The 17,282-nt window shown below is 41.9% G+C and overlaps 1 protein-coding gene across 3 annotated transcripts; it reads left to right on the top strand.

Moving 5' to 3' along the window:
• The first annotated feature begins 227 nt into the window (after positions 1–227).
• On the top strand, positions 228–9,945 carry LOC124051686 (TNF receptor-associated factor 2-like). Of its 3 annotated transcripts, XM_046375289.1 has the most exons (12): positions 228–1,962; positions 2,507–2,716; positions 3,197–3,275; positions 4,258–4,356; positions 4,555–4,716; positions 4,851–4,925; positions 5,201–5,275; positions 5,497–6,069; positions 6,339–6,516; positions 6,866–7,014; positions 7,431–7,665; positions 7,981–9,945. In XM_046375289.1, the coding sequence occupies exons 2-11, from the start codon at positions 2,529–2,531 to the stop codon at positions 7,647–7,649; spliced, it is 1,797 nt and encodes a 598-aa protein (XP_046231245.1). In that variant the 5' UTR covers positions 228–1,962; positions 2,507–2,528; the 3' UTR covers positions 7,650–7,665; positions 7,981–9,945. The 3 variants fall into 3 exon arrangements, with proteins under 3 accessions (XP_046231245.1, XP_046231244.1, XP_046231246.1); XM_046375288.1 differs by having other exon boundaries at positions 7,431–9,945; XM_046375290.1 differs by lacking the exon at positions 7,981–9,945 and having other exon boundaries at positions 6,866–6,877; positions 7,431–7,633.
• Positions 9,946–17,282: the final 7,337 nt, after the last annotated feature.

Genomic DNA, 17,282 nt, shown 5'->3' with positions numbered 1-17,282 from the left:
GTTTCAGCTAATTGCGGAACCCTCTTGTTTACATTCAGATCACAGACTGTACTTTAATCTATTGGATCTGTTGCGGTGCGGAAATAAATGTCTCACATTAAGTGTGTGTTGAACTTTGCTTCGAGAGCATTTCTTTTTGTTCTCCAGGTTTCTTTACATAAAAACTGACCTCACGGTCAGGTGACACACCTGCAAAACACAAGCAAATGCATGCAAACACCTCTCAGGAAACAGACGTATGATCATAATTTCCAGCGTGATAACAAAAGGTCATTCATAATAGGTTCAGTGCGCGAAGTGTTCGGTTTCTGTACTGTACTTTACCAGCTACAAGAGAAAAATGCAGCATGAGTAATGATCAACCAATGATATACAGTAGTATGCATTTTATTAGATAAGTACACTCTAAAGGGCACATTTCTCTGCCTGGATTACTTTTACTTTTGATAATTTAGATACATCTTCCCTAGAATACCTTTACTTAAGTAATATTGTCGGTGTAGGATTTGTACTTGCAATGGAATATTTTAGTCAGTGTGCTTTTACATTACACAAGTAAAGTATCTGAATACTTCCTTCACAGTAACCATAGCTGTCAAATACTGTATGTGTAATGGAGTCAGAAGACAGTGGAGTTGAAGTATAAATTCATAAAAATGGAAATACTCAAAAAAAAATACACACCCCTCAGTAAATCCAGCATTTCTGTTCCTCAGTTTCCAAACATAAACATGTGGATCTGTGTTATGCTTCAGTCTTTCTTCTCCCTCTTCTGCTCTTTCCTCTTCACTCCCACTCTCTGGTGACTCATTTTTCGTTTTCGCCAGCTTATTCTTTTTGTGTCATTTTTAAAAATGTTCGTGTGGCTTATGTGAACACTTGCAGTGCATTAAACGATCTGGATTAGAAACAAATCCATACGCAGTTTCTCATGCAGTTTTCAAGACAGATGTTGAGCCAACGACTATCACAGGCTGGCATGTACAGTATGCAAAATGCAGTATGTGTGCTGGCTTCTAGTCTAAGGAATCGGAGTATAAAATGTAGGATGAGGTGCAGGTAGATGGCTTTAGCAGACCATACGTAGTAAATTATTCATTAATCATTAATTAAGTCCACAGTTACCGCTCCTAAACCCTCACATTAATTCAAGTATTGCACTTAAGTGTAACTCAGATACTTGTACTGTAGTTGGGTATTTCCATTATATGCTACTTGATATTTCTCTAATACTCTTCAGAGGGAAATATTGTCCCTTTTACATTACATGTGTTTGATGATTTTGATTAGGCTACTAGTTATAGATTCAGATTAATAATACAAAAATATAAATCAACTGATAAATGAGTTTGTATTGTTATTAATGGCGATAAGGAGGGAAATTCACAAGCTGGCAGTACAGGCAGCAGATAGCAAAACTTCTGCAAACTTCTTCTCACACCTCAAACACTTTATGAAGGCCCTTTATATACGTAAATATATCAGCACGTTTCATAATGTAATGTACTTAAAACGGATGATGCTACTGCTACCAATAATAAAGATAATAATAATGACAAACAAGCAGCAGGAGCATGAAAAACAAATGCATGTAACGTGCATGTACAGGATCTGGATGTTTATTCTGCTTCCACAACAAGGCAGCCCGCCCACTCCCGGGTTTTGAACCAATGACATGCCCGCCTCCACATCTCCTCTGCCTATCAACCCGCGTCCGGCCCCCTGCATGACGTAACACCCAGTCGGAAAGTGCAATGGCGATATTGGACAATAACAGCCATCGGTTTTTGGGTGCCACATCTATATTATGTGGCTAACGTTAAAGAAAAGCCCCCCCCTTCCCCATCAGTCGGCTGCAAAACCACATACGAGATCCGGCACAGAGCGCGCGCGACGGACCCGCGACCAGGAAAGGTGATCTCACCGCCTGTGCACGCGATGACAGTTTAGACTAAAACGCTGGTAAGTGCAAAAAAAACTCCACTGGATTGCAACAGCATTTGCGAAAGCGGTTCCAGTAAATGGTCTCTTGCAGCCAGCAAAGCTTAAGATTTCAAAGGGGCGTGGCGGCGTGCTGGGTACCACTTCTGACTAAGAGGATGCTGATAGCTTAGCAACAGCGACAAGGAAGGGGAAAAGGAGGCAGAGGAGAGACAATGGATGTGCCGATTTGTCAGCACAGTTACTGGGTAGGCTGAGCTGAGCGCGTATTGTTTAGACTGGAAAGACAAGATGACCAGCAGTTTGGGCCAAGTCGACCACAAGGAGCCGTGAATGCCGAGTGGAAATGTAAACAAAGGGTGTGGGCCTTTCATCTGGCCCGTGATGCTCTGCCACAGAGAAGAAAGCATTAGTGCTGTTCATTAAAGATGGTACACACATGGTACAGTCACGTCTGATGGCTGACAGTGTGTGTAAAGGCGGGCCAGAGGCGCATGTATCACTCTCTTAACTGTTGCACTGAAATCAAGTGGTGTCTCCTTTCACGCCTTGCTTCTTCCCTCAGGTGTGACGTGTGAACAGACACCATGGCCACACAGGAACCGTCCCCTCCTTCGTCCATGGAGAGCAATAAACCCGGCTTCCCCAAGAAGATCCTGGGCAACAAGCTGGAGGACAAGCACCTGTGCAACTGCTGCCACAATATACTCAGACGACCGTTTCAAGCCCAGTGTGGACATCGCTTCTGTTCCTACTGCTTCAACAGGACCGTGAGGTGAGGAACTACCTGGCCAGGAGTGTGCAGCGTGTGTGTGTGTGTGTGTGTGTGTGTGTGTGTGTGTGTGTGTGTGTGAGGAGTATCTGCAGTGGTGGTACTCAGATTTTTTTACTTGAGTAAATGTAACAGAATACTAAAGCAACCGTCGTGCGCACAAAAATTACTTAAGCACAAACAAAGTACAAAAGTATTCAGCATCGATATAAAATAAAAAAGTGCAAAAATAATAATTGATTAGTTAACTTATATATATAATCTGAAAAGTAACTAAAGCTGGCAAATAAATGTAATAAAAAGTACAATATTTGAAAGCATAAGTGTAACACATAAAGTATCTGAAAGTTTAGACATTGAAGTAACCTAAAAATTGTTCCAGTACTTGAATGAATGCACTTAGTTACTTTCCACCACTTGGTGTCTGATATGTACATGTTGTAGATTTGCAGTATATCAGCGTGTAATGTTGTGTTATTGCAGTAATGGACCCCAGAAATGCAATGCCTGCATTAAAGAGGATATTTTTGAGGAGCCAACATCCATTTTGAAACAAGGATGTGTGAGTATCAACATTTTTTCCATTTTAATTTTTGTTGAATTAATCTTGATATGGTTGCTGCACCTGATTGGTACCCTGGCAGTAGTATGCCAGGTATTATGTCAATAAAAACACTCATAATTTGGTCTTACTGTCTCCATTTGTTTGCCCTGTAAAAATATCAGAAAATAAAATTCACAACATGAAAGACAAAACAAGACAAAGTAATTAATAAACAATAACAAGTATTTCGTACTTCGTAGTTTGCTAACCTGTACAGCAGCGTTTTGTCCCACAACATCCAGCTTGATACGTTCTCACGCAGCAGTGAATTTTGCCCAGTTTTAACCGGTTTCAGTTTCATTTTGACATCTGTGCACAGGAGACGCTCTGTGAAAAGATGGTCAGTTTGTGTGACCTCCGTGAGTTTGTCACTGCATAGCCTTTAGTCAGCTACAGCTGCCGAGCAAGTGAAAGAACGAATGCAACGATTCAAACGTGCTTGAAAAGTTCAGAAGTGTTATCAGCATCAGAAATATTTCAGTTATTGAAAGTAAAAGTACTCCTCCTTAGAAATTGTCCTCTGTTGCAGAAGAGACCAGGAAAATTGATTGATTTGATGATTAATTAAAGGAAAATTTTCTTTTTCCCTTTATGTCTTGCCGTTGCTTTGAATCTCTCTTCAGGTGTACAAATGGACAGGACATTTCTGTTATTCCTTGTAACAGTGGATCAGAATGAACTCCTATACTGCTCACTGATCTGCAGCCATAATTTTGGCTTCGAGGGCTTGTTGAGAGCGGCGGCGAAAAAAGCTGCCTCATGCTTTGTTTGTGAGCAGGCGTGCGGGAGAAATGTGGCTGCTAAAGCAACACATGGTTACGCTGAAGGAAATTCAGCTGATCGTAACCCCGACGGGAAAAATAAAAATAAACAAAAAGCCAGCACTGTTTAAGGGAGCGTGTGACAGCAGACCTCTTTTTGTTTTCTCCTGTTTTTTAAGGCTTTTCCTGACAACGCAGTTCGAAGGGAAGTTGAACACCTTTCAGCTGTTTGTATCAATGAAAGTTGCACTTGGACAGGCAGTATTAAAGAGTATGAGGTGAGGTGACCACTCATTTTCATTTTCATTTCTTTTTTCTTTACCGTGTATTTGTATGAATTTGTTTTCACTGTTCTTTTAGATGGACACGATTCCTACAGCCTGATTTTTCTACATTTTGCTAGCTTAGCTTGCCTTGCTGCGTGTGTGTGCAGGTTGTGAAAGGCTGCCGCACAACTTAAACTCCTCTTTTCACAGCTGAACCATGAGGGGAAGTGCGAGTTCATGATCATCCCCTGCCCCTCCTGCAAAGAACACATTCGCTTCAACGAACAGGAGCGCCATAATGAGCGAGAGTGCCCAGAGAGAACACTCAACTGCAAGTACTGCAAGGAGCCATTTCACTTCAAAAACATCAAGGTTAGACATGATTTATTTAGACTTGACGGGATGCTCTGAGACTTGTCCCGACCGGTGCAGCACATCACAGCAGCTCTTTACGTGTGTTTAAAAGTAACATTTGTGGGTTTTTGTCTTCTTTTTTTTTGTTCCAGGCCCATGATGAGATCTGTCCCAAGTACCCGATGATCTGTGAAGGCTGTGCTAAGAAGAAAATACCCCGAGAAAAGGTAAATCTGTTAGCAACATGCAGAGAAGGTGGAAACATTGTGCTGCAAGACAAAGGTCCCCTTTCCACATGAGATTGTTGTTGTTCCTGTAAAATGTACTGACCTGGTATCTCCAAAGTCCTTGGAGACTCTTCCAACTGTTCCAGTTATTTTGTCATCTGTGCTGTATTGTGTTCTGTGAACTCAAGAAGCACAAAACGCCACTCGTAGCTCGTGTGCTCGTAACTTTGCTCAGACTACTTTTAATTGTTTTGTTGTTGTTGTTGTTTTTGCAGTACGTGGACCATATTAAGTTCTGCAGCAAATTCAGAACTCCGTGTCGATTTCATGTGGTGGGATGTGATATGTCTGTAAGTACTTTACCTTTGCACAAGTTCAGGTTAGGGACTGTTTGAAAGTTATTGGTGGGGTGGGGGCACCAGAGAAGGGTTAGATGGCTTTTGTTTTGACGTTTAGTGCTGTGCTCTTTAGAAGCTCTCTGGAAGGAGCATTTTTTAATATATTTAACTCCCCTCTCCTTCTTCTCTGCATATATTAATTGTTTCTGTTTCATTTTCCCTCATTTTTGTAGGTGGAAAAGGAAAAGATTCATGACCATGAGCGTGCCTACGCCTACGAGCACCTCAATCTGCTGCTGCATTACATCATGGGCATGAAAGTGAGCATGGAGGGCCTGCAGCCCCAGGGACTGGAAGTAGCTGGACACAAACTGGTGGAACTCCAACAGTCCCTCAGGGAGCTCGAGGCCAGAGTCTCCCAGCTCAGCACCACATCCTCTGGGCCTCCCGTGCAGGGAGCCGCCGCCGCCACGTCCTCCTCATCCTCCAGCTCGGGTCCCCCCGGCCCACCCGCTTCAGCTCCTCTCCCTCCTCCTCCCACACTTGCTCCCACTCTGTCTGTGTCTACCTCCTTCACACCTCTGCCCAGCTCGGTAGGCGCGGCGCTGGAGCTCCAGCTCCACAGCGAGAAGACCAAGGTGGCCGAGCTGGGTCGCAGGTGTACGGAGCTTGAAGTTAAAGCCGGCACGTTTGAAAATGTGGTGTGTGTGCTCAACAGAGAGGTGGAGAGGTTTGCCACCACCATGGAGGCCAGCAACCGTCAGCACAAACTAGACCAGGACAAGATCGAGGCTCTGAGTAATAAGGTGGGACAGGAATGAAACCGAACTCCTTCTAGGAGTCATAACTCAGTAAAATTTGAACACAGACATGATACACATATTTTTGGATTCAATCTAACTAATAAATAAACATCCATAAAATCTCCTTAGAAAACATGTTTTATAAAAGAATGCTGAATTGTACAACTCATATGCAAAGTGATGGCATTTGTGAGTAGCCTTTATTCTAGCTTATTCTGACATTATAAAGAATCTGTGATCCTGTTAAAGCAAGCTGTGTGTGTATTTCCCAGGTGCGACAGCTGGAGAGGACAGTGGGGCTGAAGGACCTCACGGTCGCTGAGATGGAGGGTCGCCTGAGGGAAATGTCTGCCACTACCTTTGATGGCGTCTTTGTCTGGAGGATCTCTGACTTTGCCAAGAAAAGACAGGATGCCATCGCAGGTCGAGCCCCTGCCATGTTTTCACCAGGTAATCCTCATAATAGTTCTTATAGATTAAAGGTCATCGTAGGATGGACCCAATCTGAAACGGGCCTCCAGAAATCCCACCTGAATCTGACTCATATAAATTCACCAAATAACTAAGATACCTAATCCAAAAGATCACAAGGACGGTCAGACCTGGTCCAAAATACAGTCGACATGAACAGCAACATGACACGCTCAACACGCTTTCAACACACAAACTGGAGAACTGAGGCCTTACACTACCATCCTGCCCAAACCAGCCGGCTCAGGACGTGGTTCAGGTCCTGGCTACTAGAGACCAAGTTGCAGTATCTTCAAATGACTAAAGCTGAATTTCTCTTCCCTTTCAGCCTTCTATACCAGTAAGTACGGCTATAAGATGTGTTTGCGGATCTACCTGAATGGAGATGGGACTGGGCGTGGCAGCCATTTGTCCTTGTTCTTTGTGGTGATGAGGGGTCTGAGTGACGCTCTGCTCAAATGGCCTTTCAACCAGAAGGTAAAAGACCTACCGGCAAACCAAAGGACACTGAATTACCCTTTCAAATCAAAAATTGTGGAGATGCAAAATTTTGCATCCCTGGCATTCATACTGGAAACAACCTTGTGTTAATACAACAGAGGGGTTCATGACGTCCAGTTTGGGTAACAGATTCATGCGTTTAAAGCTAAACAGATCCCAAAACCCTGTATAATGCATTATAATACTCACAGCCAGGATTATCCAAACGCAGCACCCGGTAGTTGTGGCAATAGTTGAACCAGGTTCCACATTTTTGCCCGGTATGTCCGCCCTGACAGCCTCCTCAAACGTTGGTCTGAACGTGACCCAAAACTTCTCTCAAAGTGTTTGACGGTAGATAAATTCAGTTCAAAGCATGTAAGCACAATCTCCGTCATCTGTCTTACTCCCAGGTGACTCTCATGCTGCTGGACCAGAGCAACAGGGAGCACATCATCGACGCCTTTCGGCCTGATGTCACTTCCTCGTCCTTCCAGAGACCTGTGAGCGAGATGAACATCGCCAGCGGCTGTCCGCTCTTCTGCCCGCTGTCCAAGCTCGATGCCAAGAACTCTTACATCCGCGACGACACCATCTTCATCAAGGCGATCGTGGACCTGACGGGGCTCTAGATGGCCCCACGGGGTGGTACAGTTTGGCAACCAGGCAGCTCAGTTACCATTAAGGCTTCATTTTGGCTCAATTGTGGTCCCTTTAGGGCTCTGTTCAGGCATCTAACTGTCCCCTGCCGCTTTAGGGAGACAAACATGCTTGCAGCTGTATGCTGCACGTGGCTGCAGTTTGCTCCGTCCAAACGGCATCGGCATTGTCATATCTGGTGGTCTCCATGCGAGAACCACCGTCATTGCTGTACATTTTGGGTGCAAAACTTTGTCTTTTCTTTTGACGTCACGACACCGTCACATGGTGATTGATTATTTTGTTTGTTTGTTTGTTTTCCAGTTAAAGGACGCAGAAGCGAGCACCAGTGCAGCGTGGTCAGTGCAGTGTTGAGTAGAAGCAGAGATGTCAAAGTGAACAGTAATGCTGAAGTGAAAAATCACGTATTTTCTTCTCTAATCTCCTACAGTACGTCGGGATGTTACAGAACTCGCCGACCGTGTTAGAACAGGATTGTAGATTTCAGGTAGTTGATGTGATCACTCTGATGTCGCAGTAGAAAGCTGGCATTAGGCTTAAACTAGAGTTAGAGCATGGCTTGATGCAGTTTTTGCTTTTTCTTGCAGGTTGTGGATATTGTGAGCTTCTCAGTTCCAGTGTCGAGTGAATTTGCATAGACAAACGTGGAGTTATGTTATGAATAAAATTACAGGCATTTTTTTTGCCTTTTTTTTTTTCGGTGCAAAGTGCATGCCGCTGGCGTTTTAAGTACAAAATTGCTCCTTATTTGGACTGAGCTTCGTGAAGGTTCCTCGTTCGTTGTTAAACTTGTTATTGAATTAGCCATTGCTGATGGTAGACACTGCCGGCATGTCTTTGGAGCCAGACTATTTTACATGTAAAAGTTAGTGTTGCGTATTTGTTCCTATGAGGGGTTGTTGGTGGTTCTGATTGGTGGTTTGGTACATCTGTGGAAGATACAGTGGAGTTACCAAGGAGTCAGGGCAGCTTGCCAGTCAAGCCTGAGGCATACAACTTAGATGTGTTTTTGTCTCTGACAAACATACATAGCTCAAGTTTCCCGGGAAGTGCTCACCAGCTCACATTTCAACACATACAGTGCTGTGCCCCACCACAGATTGAGATTAACACAGATTCCACGAAATGAAGGAATTGTTCGCGTTCCTCGTTTTCTGTCCATACAGTTTACAGTGCATATGTGTTTCTGCTGCTCTAAGATAGAATACTGATGTGAATCTAATTATATATGTTGGTGAAAATATACAAGAGGTAAACGTGTGTGGAGGTTGAGAGGCTGAAATAAGGTGAAATGAACACGAGAGATTGTTAAACCTTGTTGTTGGTCGCGTGCCGGTTATTGACGTTATTTATTGCAGATTGATGTTCAGTGCAGCCCCAGATTAATCTTGAAACTTTTTTACTGTTTTAATGTGCTCTCAATGACTTCCTATAAGGCACCACAAACCTACATTATATCTCTTTAAGCTGACATGCAGTTTTCCCGTGTCCACCAGAGATTGCTGTTGTACTTACTTAGCATGCATGCTGAGGTTTTTACGGTTCACGCTGGCCTGTTTGAAAACCACTCTTGACCTGTATTGAAACCTCTCTGTGCATGGGAGGCTTCAATTCATATTCACTGTGGTGTTTCACATTGGTTTACCCCCGTGAGCCACCTGTGAAAGCATTTATTTGTATTCGTTTGGATGAAAATACGTAATCATAGAATAGTTATTATGTTATAACTGGCTCTGCCTCTGTTCAACAGCGGCACCTGCCTATATTCATAGCAACTTATAAATATGTATCTTTCATATCATAATGTTGAAATAATCTATATATCAATGTTAATATACACAAAATGTTATAATAAACATAGTATTACTGAATACCTTATTAATTCTATATCTATATACCAGCTTTTCTTTTGTCAAGATGGTTTGAACAGGCCAGGACAACCCTTTGTGCAGTAAGGACTTATGACTCCTCCTAGAGTGCAATACACGATTATGTCTGTTAGATTTTGATGAGGATTTTTGAATGTAAGCTTTAATTCAGCAGTTTCATTCCTTCTGTTTGAAAACACGACAACAGTTCTGTGAGGTGATGCAGTCGACTTGAACCCAAGTTTCTTTGTGCACTTTGTATTGGTTGTTTGTTCAAACAGGGTATTTTGTTGAGTGGTTAATGTACCTTGAAATCAGAGCCATAAATATCCTGATGTTGATAAAGTGATGTATTATGCTAAAAAGGACATGCAGTATGTAATAAAGTTTGCTGGTTTCAGCTTGTTGATTATTCTAAAATCTATATATATATATATTTTTTTTTCAGTAGAAAGCTGCTTACTAACCGTGATGGGAGCAGTACTCAAATTACTTGTAAAAAATACCAGAACCTAAAAATAATTACAAGCAAGTGAAATAACAGAAATATAACAAAGTGTATTTATAGTATCAAAAGTAAAAGTACTGATTGTGCTGAAATTATTATTCAAGGGTTAATAGTTATGCATCTGTGTATAAGCAGCACATAAGCAGGTGGAGCTGGTTTTAGCAACTTTATACAAAGTGAGGTACTTCGTGGTTCACAACCTCAGGGTCGGGGCCCTTCAAAGGGCCACAAGAAAAAAGTACGAATAAAAAACTTCACAAATTTGTAGTTTTTCTGACATTTCTCCAATCATTGATGAAATATTTGGGCATCAAACTGTCAAGCAGGTCAAAACTTAAAATGGTTATTAGGCCATAAATGCATTAAGTTACTTCACACTGCTGCCCACTAGAGGGCACTATGGCTCCCTCGATGAATGGCTCAACCTTCTGCTTGGCTGCACTTACACAGTATATTAAAAAACATAAAACCCCTGAAAACAGGGATAATTTTACTTTTGTGAGCAGTGACATAGAGGCTTTTTGCATTTTCAAGCAACTTCAAATAGCCTGTAGAGTTCACTTCCATCCAGAGTCTAGACCATCCATTACTGGATGTGAGCTGCTGCCGTAAAGTGGACCCACAGGACTGTTTGACCCTCAAAACAACGGAGGCACATTGTACATAGCTGAGTGTCATCCGGATGCTAAGATGCTGATTTAAAATGAGGTGCATGCACAAAGACAGAGCTGCTGTTGTATTATACACCAACCGTAGAGGAAGTGAACTCACGGTGGTTACCTTTACAGGATGTGGTCGGATGAGGGGATCGATTGAGATTTTTATTTTGACAGTGAAAGCAAATTAAACTTATTATTTCTTCCTTTTTTGTTGTTGCAGCCCAGCTGGTGTGTTGCTGGACCTTCATGATTTCCATGAAGGTCCAGCTTTATTTCTGGATTGAATGTTTTTAAAAGCGCTGACAAATGAGGATCCGGACGAGCGATGCATGTTGTTGTTTAAATCTGCCGGATTTGTTGTGCTGAAATGAGTGATGTTTAACGGCTTTGACAGTGGAGCAGGCATGGGATAAACATTTGCATTCTCCTTACAACACTCCAATGGACTACTGCTGAGTGGAACAGATGACACACTCCTGCACACATCTGCCTGTTTTTGTTCCTCTCTTACAAAACACAGAGATGTTCCAGTGTCGTCCTCTCGGTTTGGTGGAGGCTGACTGTTGCTTGGCTCACTCGCTTGCTGCACAGTTAAGATAACAAATCACTTAGACTCACTGTACTTTTTGGAGCTGCTGGACCATACGTGTCTTTCTCTTATTTTGCTTTGTAGTACAGTATTGTTGACACCTGCGCTGATATACAGATGTTGAAAAATTGCACATGTGGAGCAGAGGCTGCTAACAAGAGCACATGATGGAAACTTGTTCTCAGTGCTCATGCCTGTGATATAAGTTGTCCTTGTGTGTTCCTCGCGGTGTGACAGGAAAGCAGATGGAAAATTAATGAACTTTTTCCTCCAGAGGCCCCACTTGTCCTTCTGCTTTTCTCTGTCAGGTGAAACTGCAGAGTAGGTGGCAGTACTGTATGCCCTGCATTAAAGCACAAAAAAAATGTTTGACACAAGACTGAAGTTGATGTCACAAGGGCTTCTTTAAAAATAATAAGCCTTAAAAGACATCATTTGAAAGATTCCCTAAATTTGAGAGTAACCGAAGTGGGTTAAATGTTCCCTGTGAAGTTTCCTTGTAAACAAGTTTCTGTTTACATTCAGTGTTTGTCACTAAGACACCGTGTGTGTATCCTTCAACTCCTTCAGATGGGCTGAATTGGTTTCATTCTTCATAAAACGTTTGCAAGTTCAGCTGATTTTTTTTTACTTTTAAATTGGTCAATGGATTAATTTTATGTCAAAGTTGTCACCACATTGGTCAAGACTGGCCTGTGAAGCTGCGGGTTTTCTGGGTAAAAAGCTCTCTAATGTTCACGTACTTCAACCGATTTCAGTTAGCTGTTTTTATATTCAGGGGTTTATGATCTGAATGGAGTACAATAAAAATCCGTCTCCAGTTAATTGGAATCTGGATAGCGAAGCTACAGCCACTGCTAGACGCTCAAGAGGGGATCAAACTTAAATGAACTGAATTATGTATGCGCTGGAAATAAAATCATCTTCATGAGGAACTGTAAAAACTCACGTTCATGAACTGTAGATTTTTCCCTATAGAAAACAGTGTAGGAAAGTGTAGCCTGATGTAGTACAATGCGAGATGTAGGACCGCAAGCTAGAAAACACAGATGTAAACAACACTGCTTTAAAATGCAGCTTGGAGATCGTTTGATGAGGAAGGAAATGCAGTCAACGTGTGTGTTTGACCACAAGGACACACACAATGTGTTTTGGTGAGTAACACTAAATGAAAACACAAGTGAAGAAAACTCCATCTGGCACCTTTCACATTGTGAACCCAGCCCAGTTCACACTGGTAGTTGTGCATCTGGATGTGTGTGCTGATTTATGAGGGAGAGTCAGCAGAAGCTGGTATAATAACAATATTCAGTGTGTAAATGAGAGTAGTGCAGTAGTGACCTGTCATTGGCTGACATCGAGGACAGTTGTTATTCAGGTAAGTAGTGGTTTGCCTGAAAAGCAGCACAGTTGGTGTGACTTCTGTGAGGAACTGTTTGACACTTCAAAGTTCGAGTAAAAGTTCGAGCAAAAGTCAAAGTGCATAAGTATGTAATACGCTGGGATTTTCTTGATCAATCCATTTATTGATTTGTCAAAAGAAGAGTAAGAAAATAAGTTTGAAATGCACGTCAGCAGCTTCAGCTCTTGTTTCTCCATCTGGTCAACAGTCCGGACATCAAAGTGATTGCATTTGCTGTTAAGATGAGTTAAAGCAGAACGACAGCAACATGTGAGAAGCTGAAGCCGTAAAATGTTTTGTGCGAGGAATCGCAAACGATTAATTGCTTAACTACTCGGTTGCGGGTTATTGTTGTTATCTGTCTGTTGTCAGATAAATGTAGCGGACTGAAAAAGGTCAATATCTCCTGTCTGGAGTAGTATTGTCATGGTGTGGAAATATTTAAGTACACATACCTCGAATTTCTACTTAAAGCAATTGCATACTTAGTCACATCCCACCTCTGATGGAGCAACAGCATTTTTCTTCCAGAGCTTTGACTTTTTCTTTTATTTTTCCACGGTGGTGCAGTGGTTAGCACTGTCGCCTCATAGCAGGAGGGTCCCAGGTTCGAATCCCGGTCTGGGCCCTTCTATGTGGTGTTTGCAATTTGCGATTTGCGATTGACTGGCAACCAGTCCAGGGTGAACCCTGCTTCTCACCCATAGTTAGCTGGGATAGACTCCAGCCCCCCTGCGACGGATAAGCGGTATAGAAAATGGATGGATGAACTTAAACTACAGCTAGATTGAACATATTCATCACCATCTACAGCATTTCATTCTTTTGAGCTCACCCAAACTAAACCAAAACAAGAATGTACAAGATGCCTCATTCCCTTGGTCGTATTGTATCAGATACTAGCATGCGAGGTGGCTGACACAGAGCAGGTGAGGTGGGTGTCACCGTGCTCTGCTCCGGGACGAGCGGCAGTGCTTACGCCAGCCAGATAAAGCGAGAATGTTGACGTCATATTCAGAAGACCTCACCGCTTCTGGACTGTTCTCTTTAAGTCAGACATTCAGGGCTGATGCCAGTGCTGTTCCTCAGACTAAACAGCCAACAGTACTGAATGTGTTGTTTGGTTTTATGGAACGCAGTGCAGCTTTGACCCCATGTGGGGTTACGGGCGTTTGGAGCGTGATTCACGATTCATGTGTCCACCGAGGTTTTCATTAAGCCTTGTGTGGTCCATATTTACTCAGGACTTCCATCGAGGGTAAAGATCAGCTGCTGGCTTTTGGATCCGTGATGTCTGCTCACTGAAGTAAAGGAAAGTTTTTGTTGAAAAAAATGCCAACCTGTTCTGAGTATTACTCTCTAATCTGAAATGAACTGAAGGTTATTTTCAGGGCAGCAACAAACGATTTTTTCATTATCGATGAATTTTTTATTTATTTTTAATTTTTTTAATTAATCTGTCTGTTAGCTGAACAATCAGTTTTTCAGGGCTCAACATAACAGCTTACTTTTTTTGTCCGTCTGACTGTCCAAAATTTTAATTTAGTTACAAATCTGACAGATCATCTAAGATGCTGCACTTGGTCAACATAAATGCCCAAACATTTATCAGCTAACAGCATGTTAGCTGATAAATGCACCACGGCCTCAGCCTCACAGAGGCTCTAGCATGGCTGCAGACCCTTAGTCTAATTTTGTCTACTAGTGGTGAGCACTGACGAACTTTTGATAAATGGTCCAATCTTGTTGACACTATTAAGAATCCTTTGTAATCTAAACATTTACTTGTACTGTCATGGCTGACGTATGTCCCACTGAGATGAAGACGTATTTGCATAATGACTATCGCTATGACATGCCTGGTCTTGAATGTTTGTTGGCAGTTTGTCAAAAGGGAGTCAAAGGAACACCTGCAGTTCCTCTGTTTATTTAGTCCTCATACTGGAGAGTCACGCTGGCATTTAAGCACAGGATACTCAAGTTGCCTGGGAGCACAGCAGTCAGATGAATACAGTCTGAAACTGCCTTACAATCAGATTATTGTAAAGCCTGCTGGACATTAATGGGCCTAGACAAATCCAGACGGAGTCGTCAAAAAAACACAACCAAGTCAAATAGCAACATGTTGGGAGTTTAGGGTGGGAAGACAAAGCTGCGAACAATTCCAAGTGTGCCAAAGTGGTGATCCCATGGATTTTACAGGAGCCTCAGTTTCCATTTCACGTCCTGGAGGCTGTTTTAGTGCTTGAGCTTCGGCCAAAAGATCTGTGGCTGAAGTTTTGCAACAGGATTTAAGACGATGAAAAAGCAGTTGCGCTATTTGTGCTGTTTTATTTGTGTACATCTAAAAATCTGCCAATATTCATGATTTAATGACCCAAGAATGAAGACATACGCACAATCAGCCTTCTCTTGTTGGGAAAATTTGCTGCTTTTTCTCTGTTTCTGAACTGACAGGTGATGAAATCCTCCAGGAAGTGGTACTGGTCTGGTCTGGTATCAGAGGTGGTAACAGATCTTAAAGACTAAGACCTCATCTCTTTCCTGGTCTTCTTGAATCTCTTCATGAAGTGCTGTGCACCCACAGTTTTCCTCACCATCTGCCACATATGAACGCTTCATACGCCCACTGCTGTTTACTGCTATGCTATTCATAGTACTCAAGAGATGTTTTCACAAGCCTTTCAGGTTGATTCCAAAAGCTGCAGCCCATTAGACAGTTTTTATACCCGGAAATGTTTATACTTGTGCTCTGATAGTCTACTGCTGAGGTCATTTTAGATTGAAGAGATTACTGAAGCAGCACTGCTACTGTCCACACCTGAGTTGCCCCTAAATAAGGCAGCTCACTTTGCTTCCTCCTGCCAGTGCGAATGGATGATTATCAGTTTGTGTGATTTACAAAACTCTGAAGCTGATACCCAGTCGCTCTTTCCTCTGGATAGCAGAAAGTAACTAAGTGTGTTTACTGTTTTTCAGTAGAATTTTGAGGTAATTTATTCGAGTATCATTTATACTTCCTCCCCACTGCATTTCAAGAAAGTCTTGTGCTTTTTACTCCACCCAATTTGCGGACTCAGATTGTCACGCAAAATATAATCAACTAATTATCTATTATTATAGACCGCAGTATATAAAGTAGTGGAAATCCCACATTAATGCATCAATACTTTTAACGCCTTTATATTATTATATTGTATTATTCAGTACTGTATTATAAGTGTTTTTACTTTTGATACTGTTAAAACATTTTTATGTAAGTACTTATGCAGTTTTTCATTTCGAATGCAAGTCTCTACTTGTAACTCTACTCTACTTGTATATTCTTACACTGTAATATTTCTACCTCTGGGTTGGCTACTAATGATATGGAACATCACAAACACTTGGCTCTGAGAGAGCCCTCCAATCTGAGAAAAGTTTATCTTCATGCAGTATCAGTTCTTGCATGTTTTTTTTTTTAAACTGTGTCCCACATTAGTTGACTAAAATGCTGGTTAGCGGTGCAATCAGGTCACTCCCCAGGCTCTTGTCAATACATAATTAAAAAAGACAGGATGCAGACACACTTCTCTCGCTCTCTGTGCATGCAGTGAAACCCCGTGGTGTTGGAGGGGGGCTGTGCCACAGTAAAGAGCAGTTACTAATGCTTTACATTGAAAATTTGTCTTTGGAAAGAGGTGTAATGATGGACCCTGATAACTTCTCACGCTTTCCCCCATAACCGCCAAGACATCCAAATAACTATGACTCATCAGATCTAAAGCACAAAGGCTGAATAGTGGAAGGCCTGCTTGTGTTTCACAGACAGTCTGATGTCAGTGGCTCCACTGTCTGTGTCTGTGGGGTTTGCATGACCAGAGCGTGACAGCAACTGATTCATCCTCCACCTGGACAGCAGTGAGCTCATTTAATAAATTCTCTGCATCACTTTGAAATGTATCTTAGAAAATGGACCTGCTTGTTTAAATCAATTTTGGAAATGTAATACTACATATTAGGATAGCATCATTGGATCATTTTGGTAAAGCATCCTTACTTTTTTTTTTTTTTTTTTACTGGATTTTTGTGCATTAACCAAGAAGAACCCAGACCCATTTTTCTTTAGAGGAAAATTATGGGGGATATAAAACAGATCAAATGGACCAGATGTAACGCATTTCTGAAGTTGATTTGGAAATGTAGCCCCTGGTATCTAAGACCTCTAATGTTTCATATACGTTACTTTGGGCATTCATAGTAATTTTTTTCCTCCTTTTAAAGTTTGACACCTGTATCACTGTGGGTTCTTAGGGGTTAAAATAATAAATGCCACAACTATGAAAAGAAAAATACTATTTAAGGAGGAAATATATTTCATTTATTTCTATAGCACCTTTCAACAACATGGCCATTCGAAGTTCAGGAAATAAAACAAAAATGTATTTCATTCATTAATCTGCTTTGCTGTGTTTCCACAGGGTCCATTTTCGCTTTGGTTGCTGCAGTGTGCAAAATCGTCGCTTCATTTCGGCTCCCTCATTCAGCCAGATGTTGTGTTCATGCTAGCACGTGGCTTGTGGCATGGATGAGTTGTTAT

This window comes from Scatophagus argus, chromosome 20, assembly GCF_020382885.2.
Source record: "Scatophagus argus isolate fScaArg1 chromosome 20, fScaArg1.pri, whole genome shotgun sequence".
NCBI lineage: Eukaryota > Metazoa > Chordata > Actinopteri > Scatophagidae > Scatophagus > Scatophagus argus.
The sequence above is the reverse complement of the archived record's forward strand: the minus strand, read 5'-3'. Positions and strand labels throughout refer to the sequence as shown.

What these genes read in the sequence shown, in the direction of transcription:
- LOC124051686 (XM_046375289.1), top strand. Translation starts at nt 2,529, where the DNA reads ATGGCCACACAGGAACCGTCCCCTCCTTCGTCCATGGAGAGCAATAAA. An exon ending in TTCACTTCAAAAACATCAAG is followed by an intron (nt 4,717 to 4,850) that starts GTTAGACATGAT and finishes TTTTTGTTCCAG; the next exon opens with GCCCATGATGAGATCTGTCC. An exon ending in CCCTGCCATGTTTTCACCAG is followed by an intron (nt 6,517 to 6,865) that starts GTAATCCTCATA and finishes CTTCCCTTTCAG; the next exon opens with CCTTCTATACCAGTAAGTAC.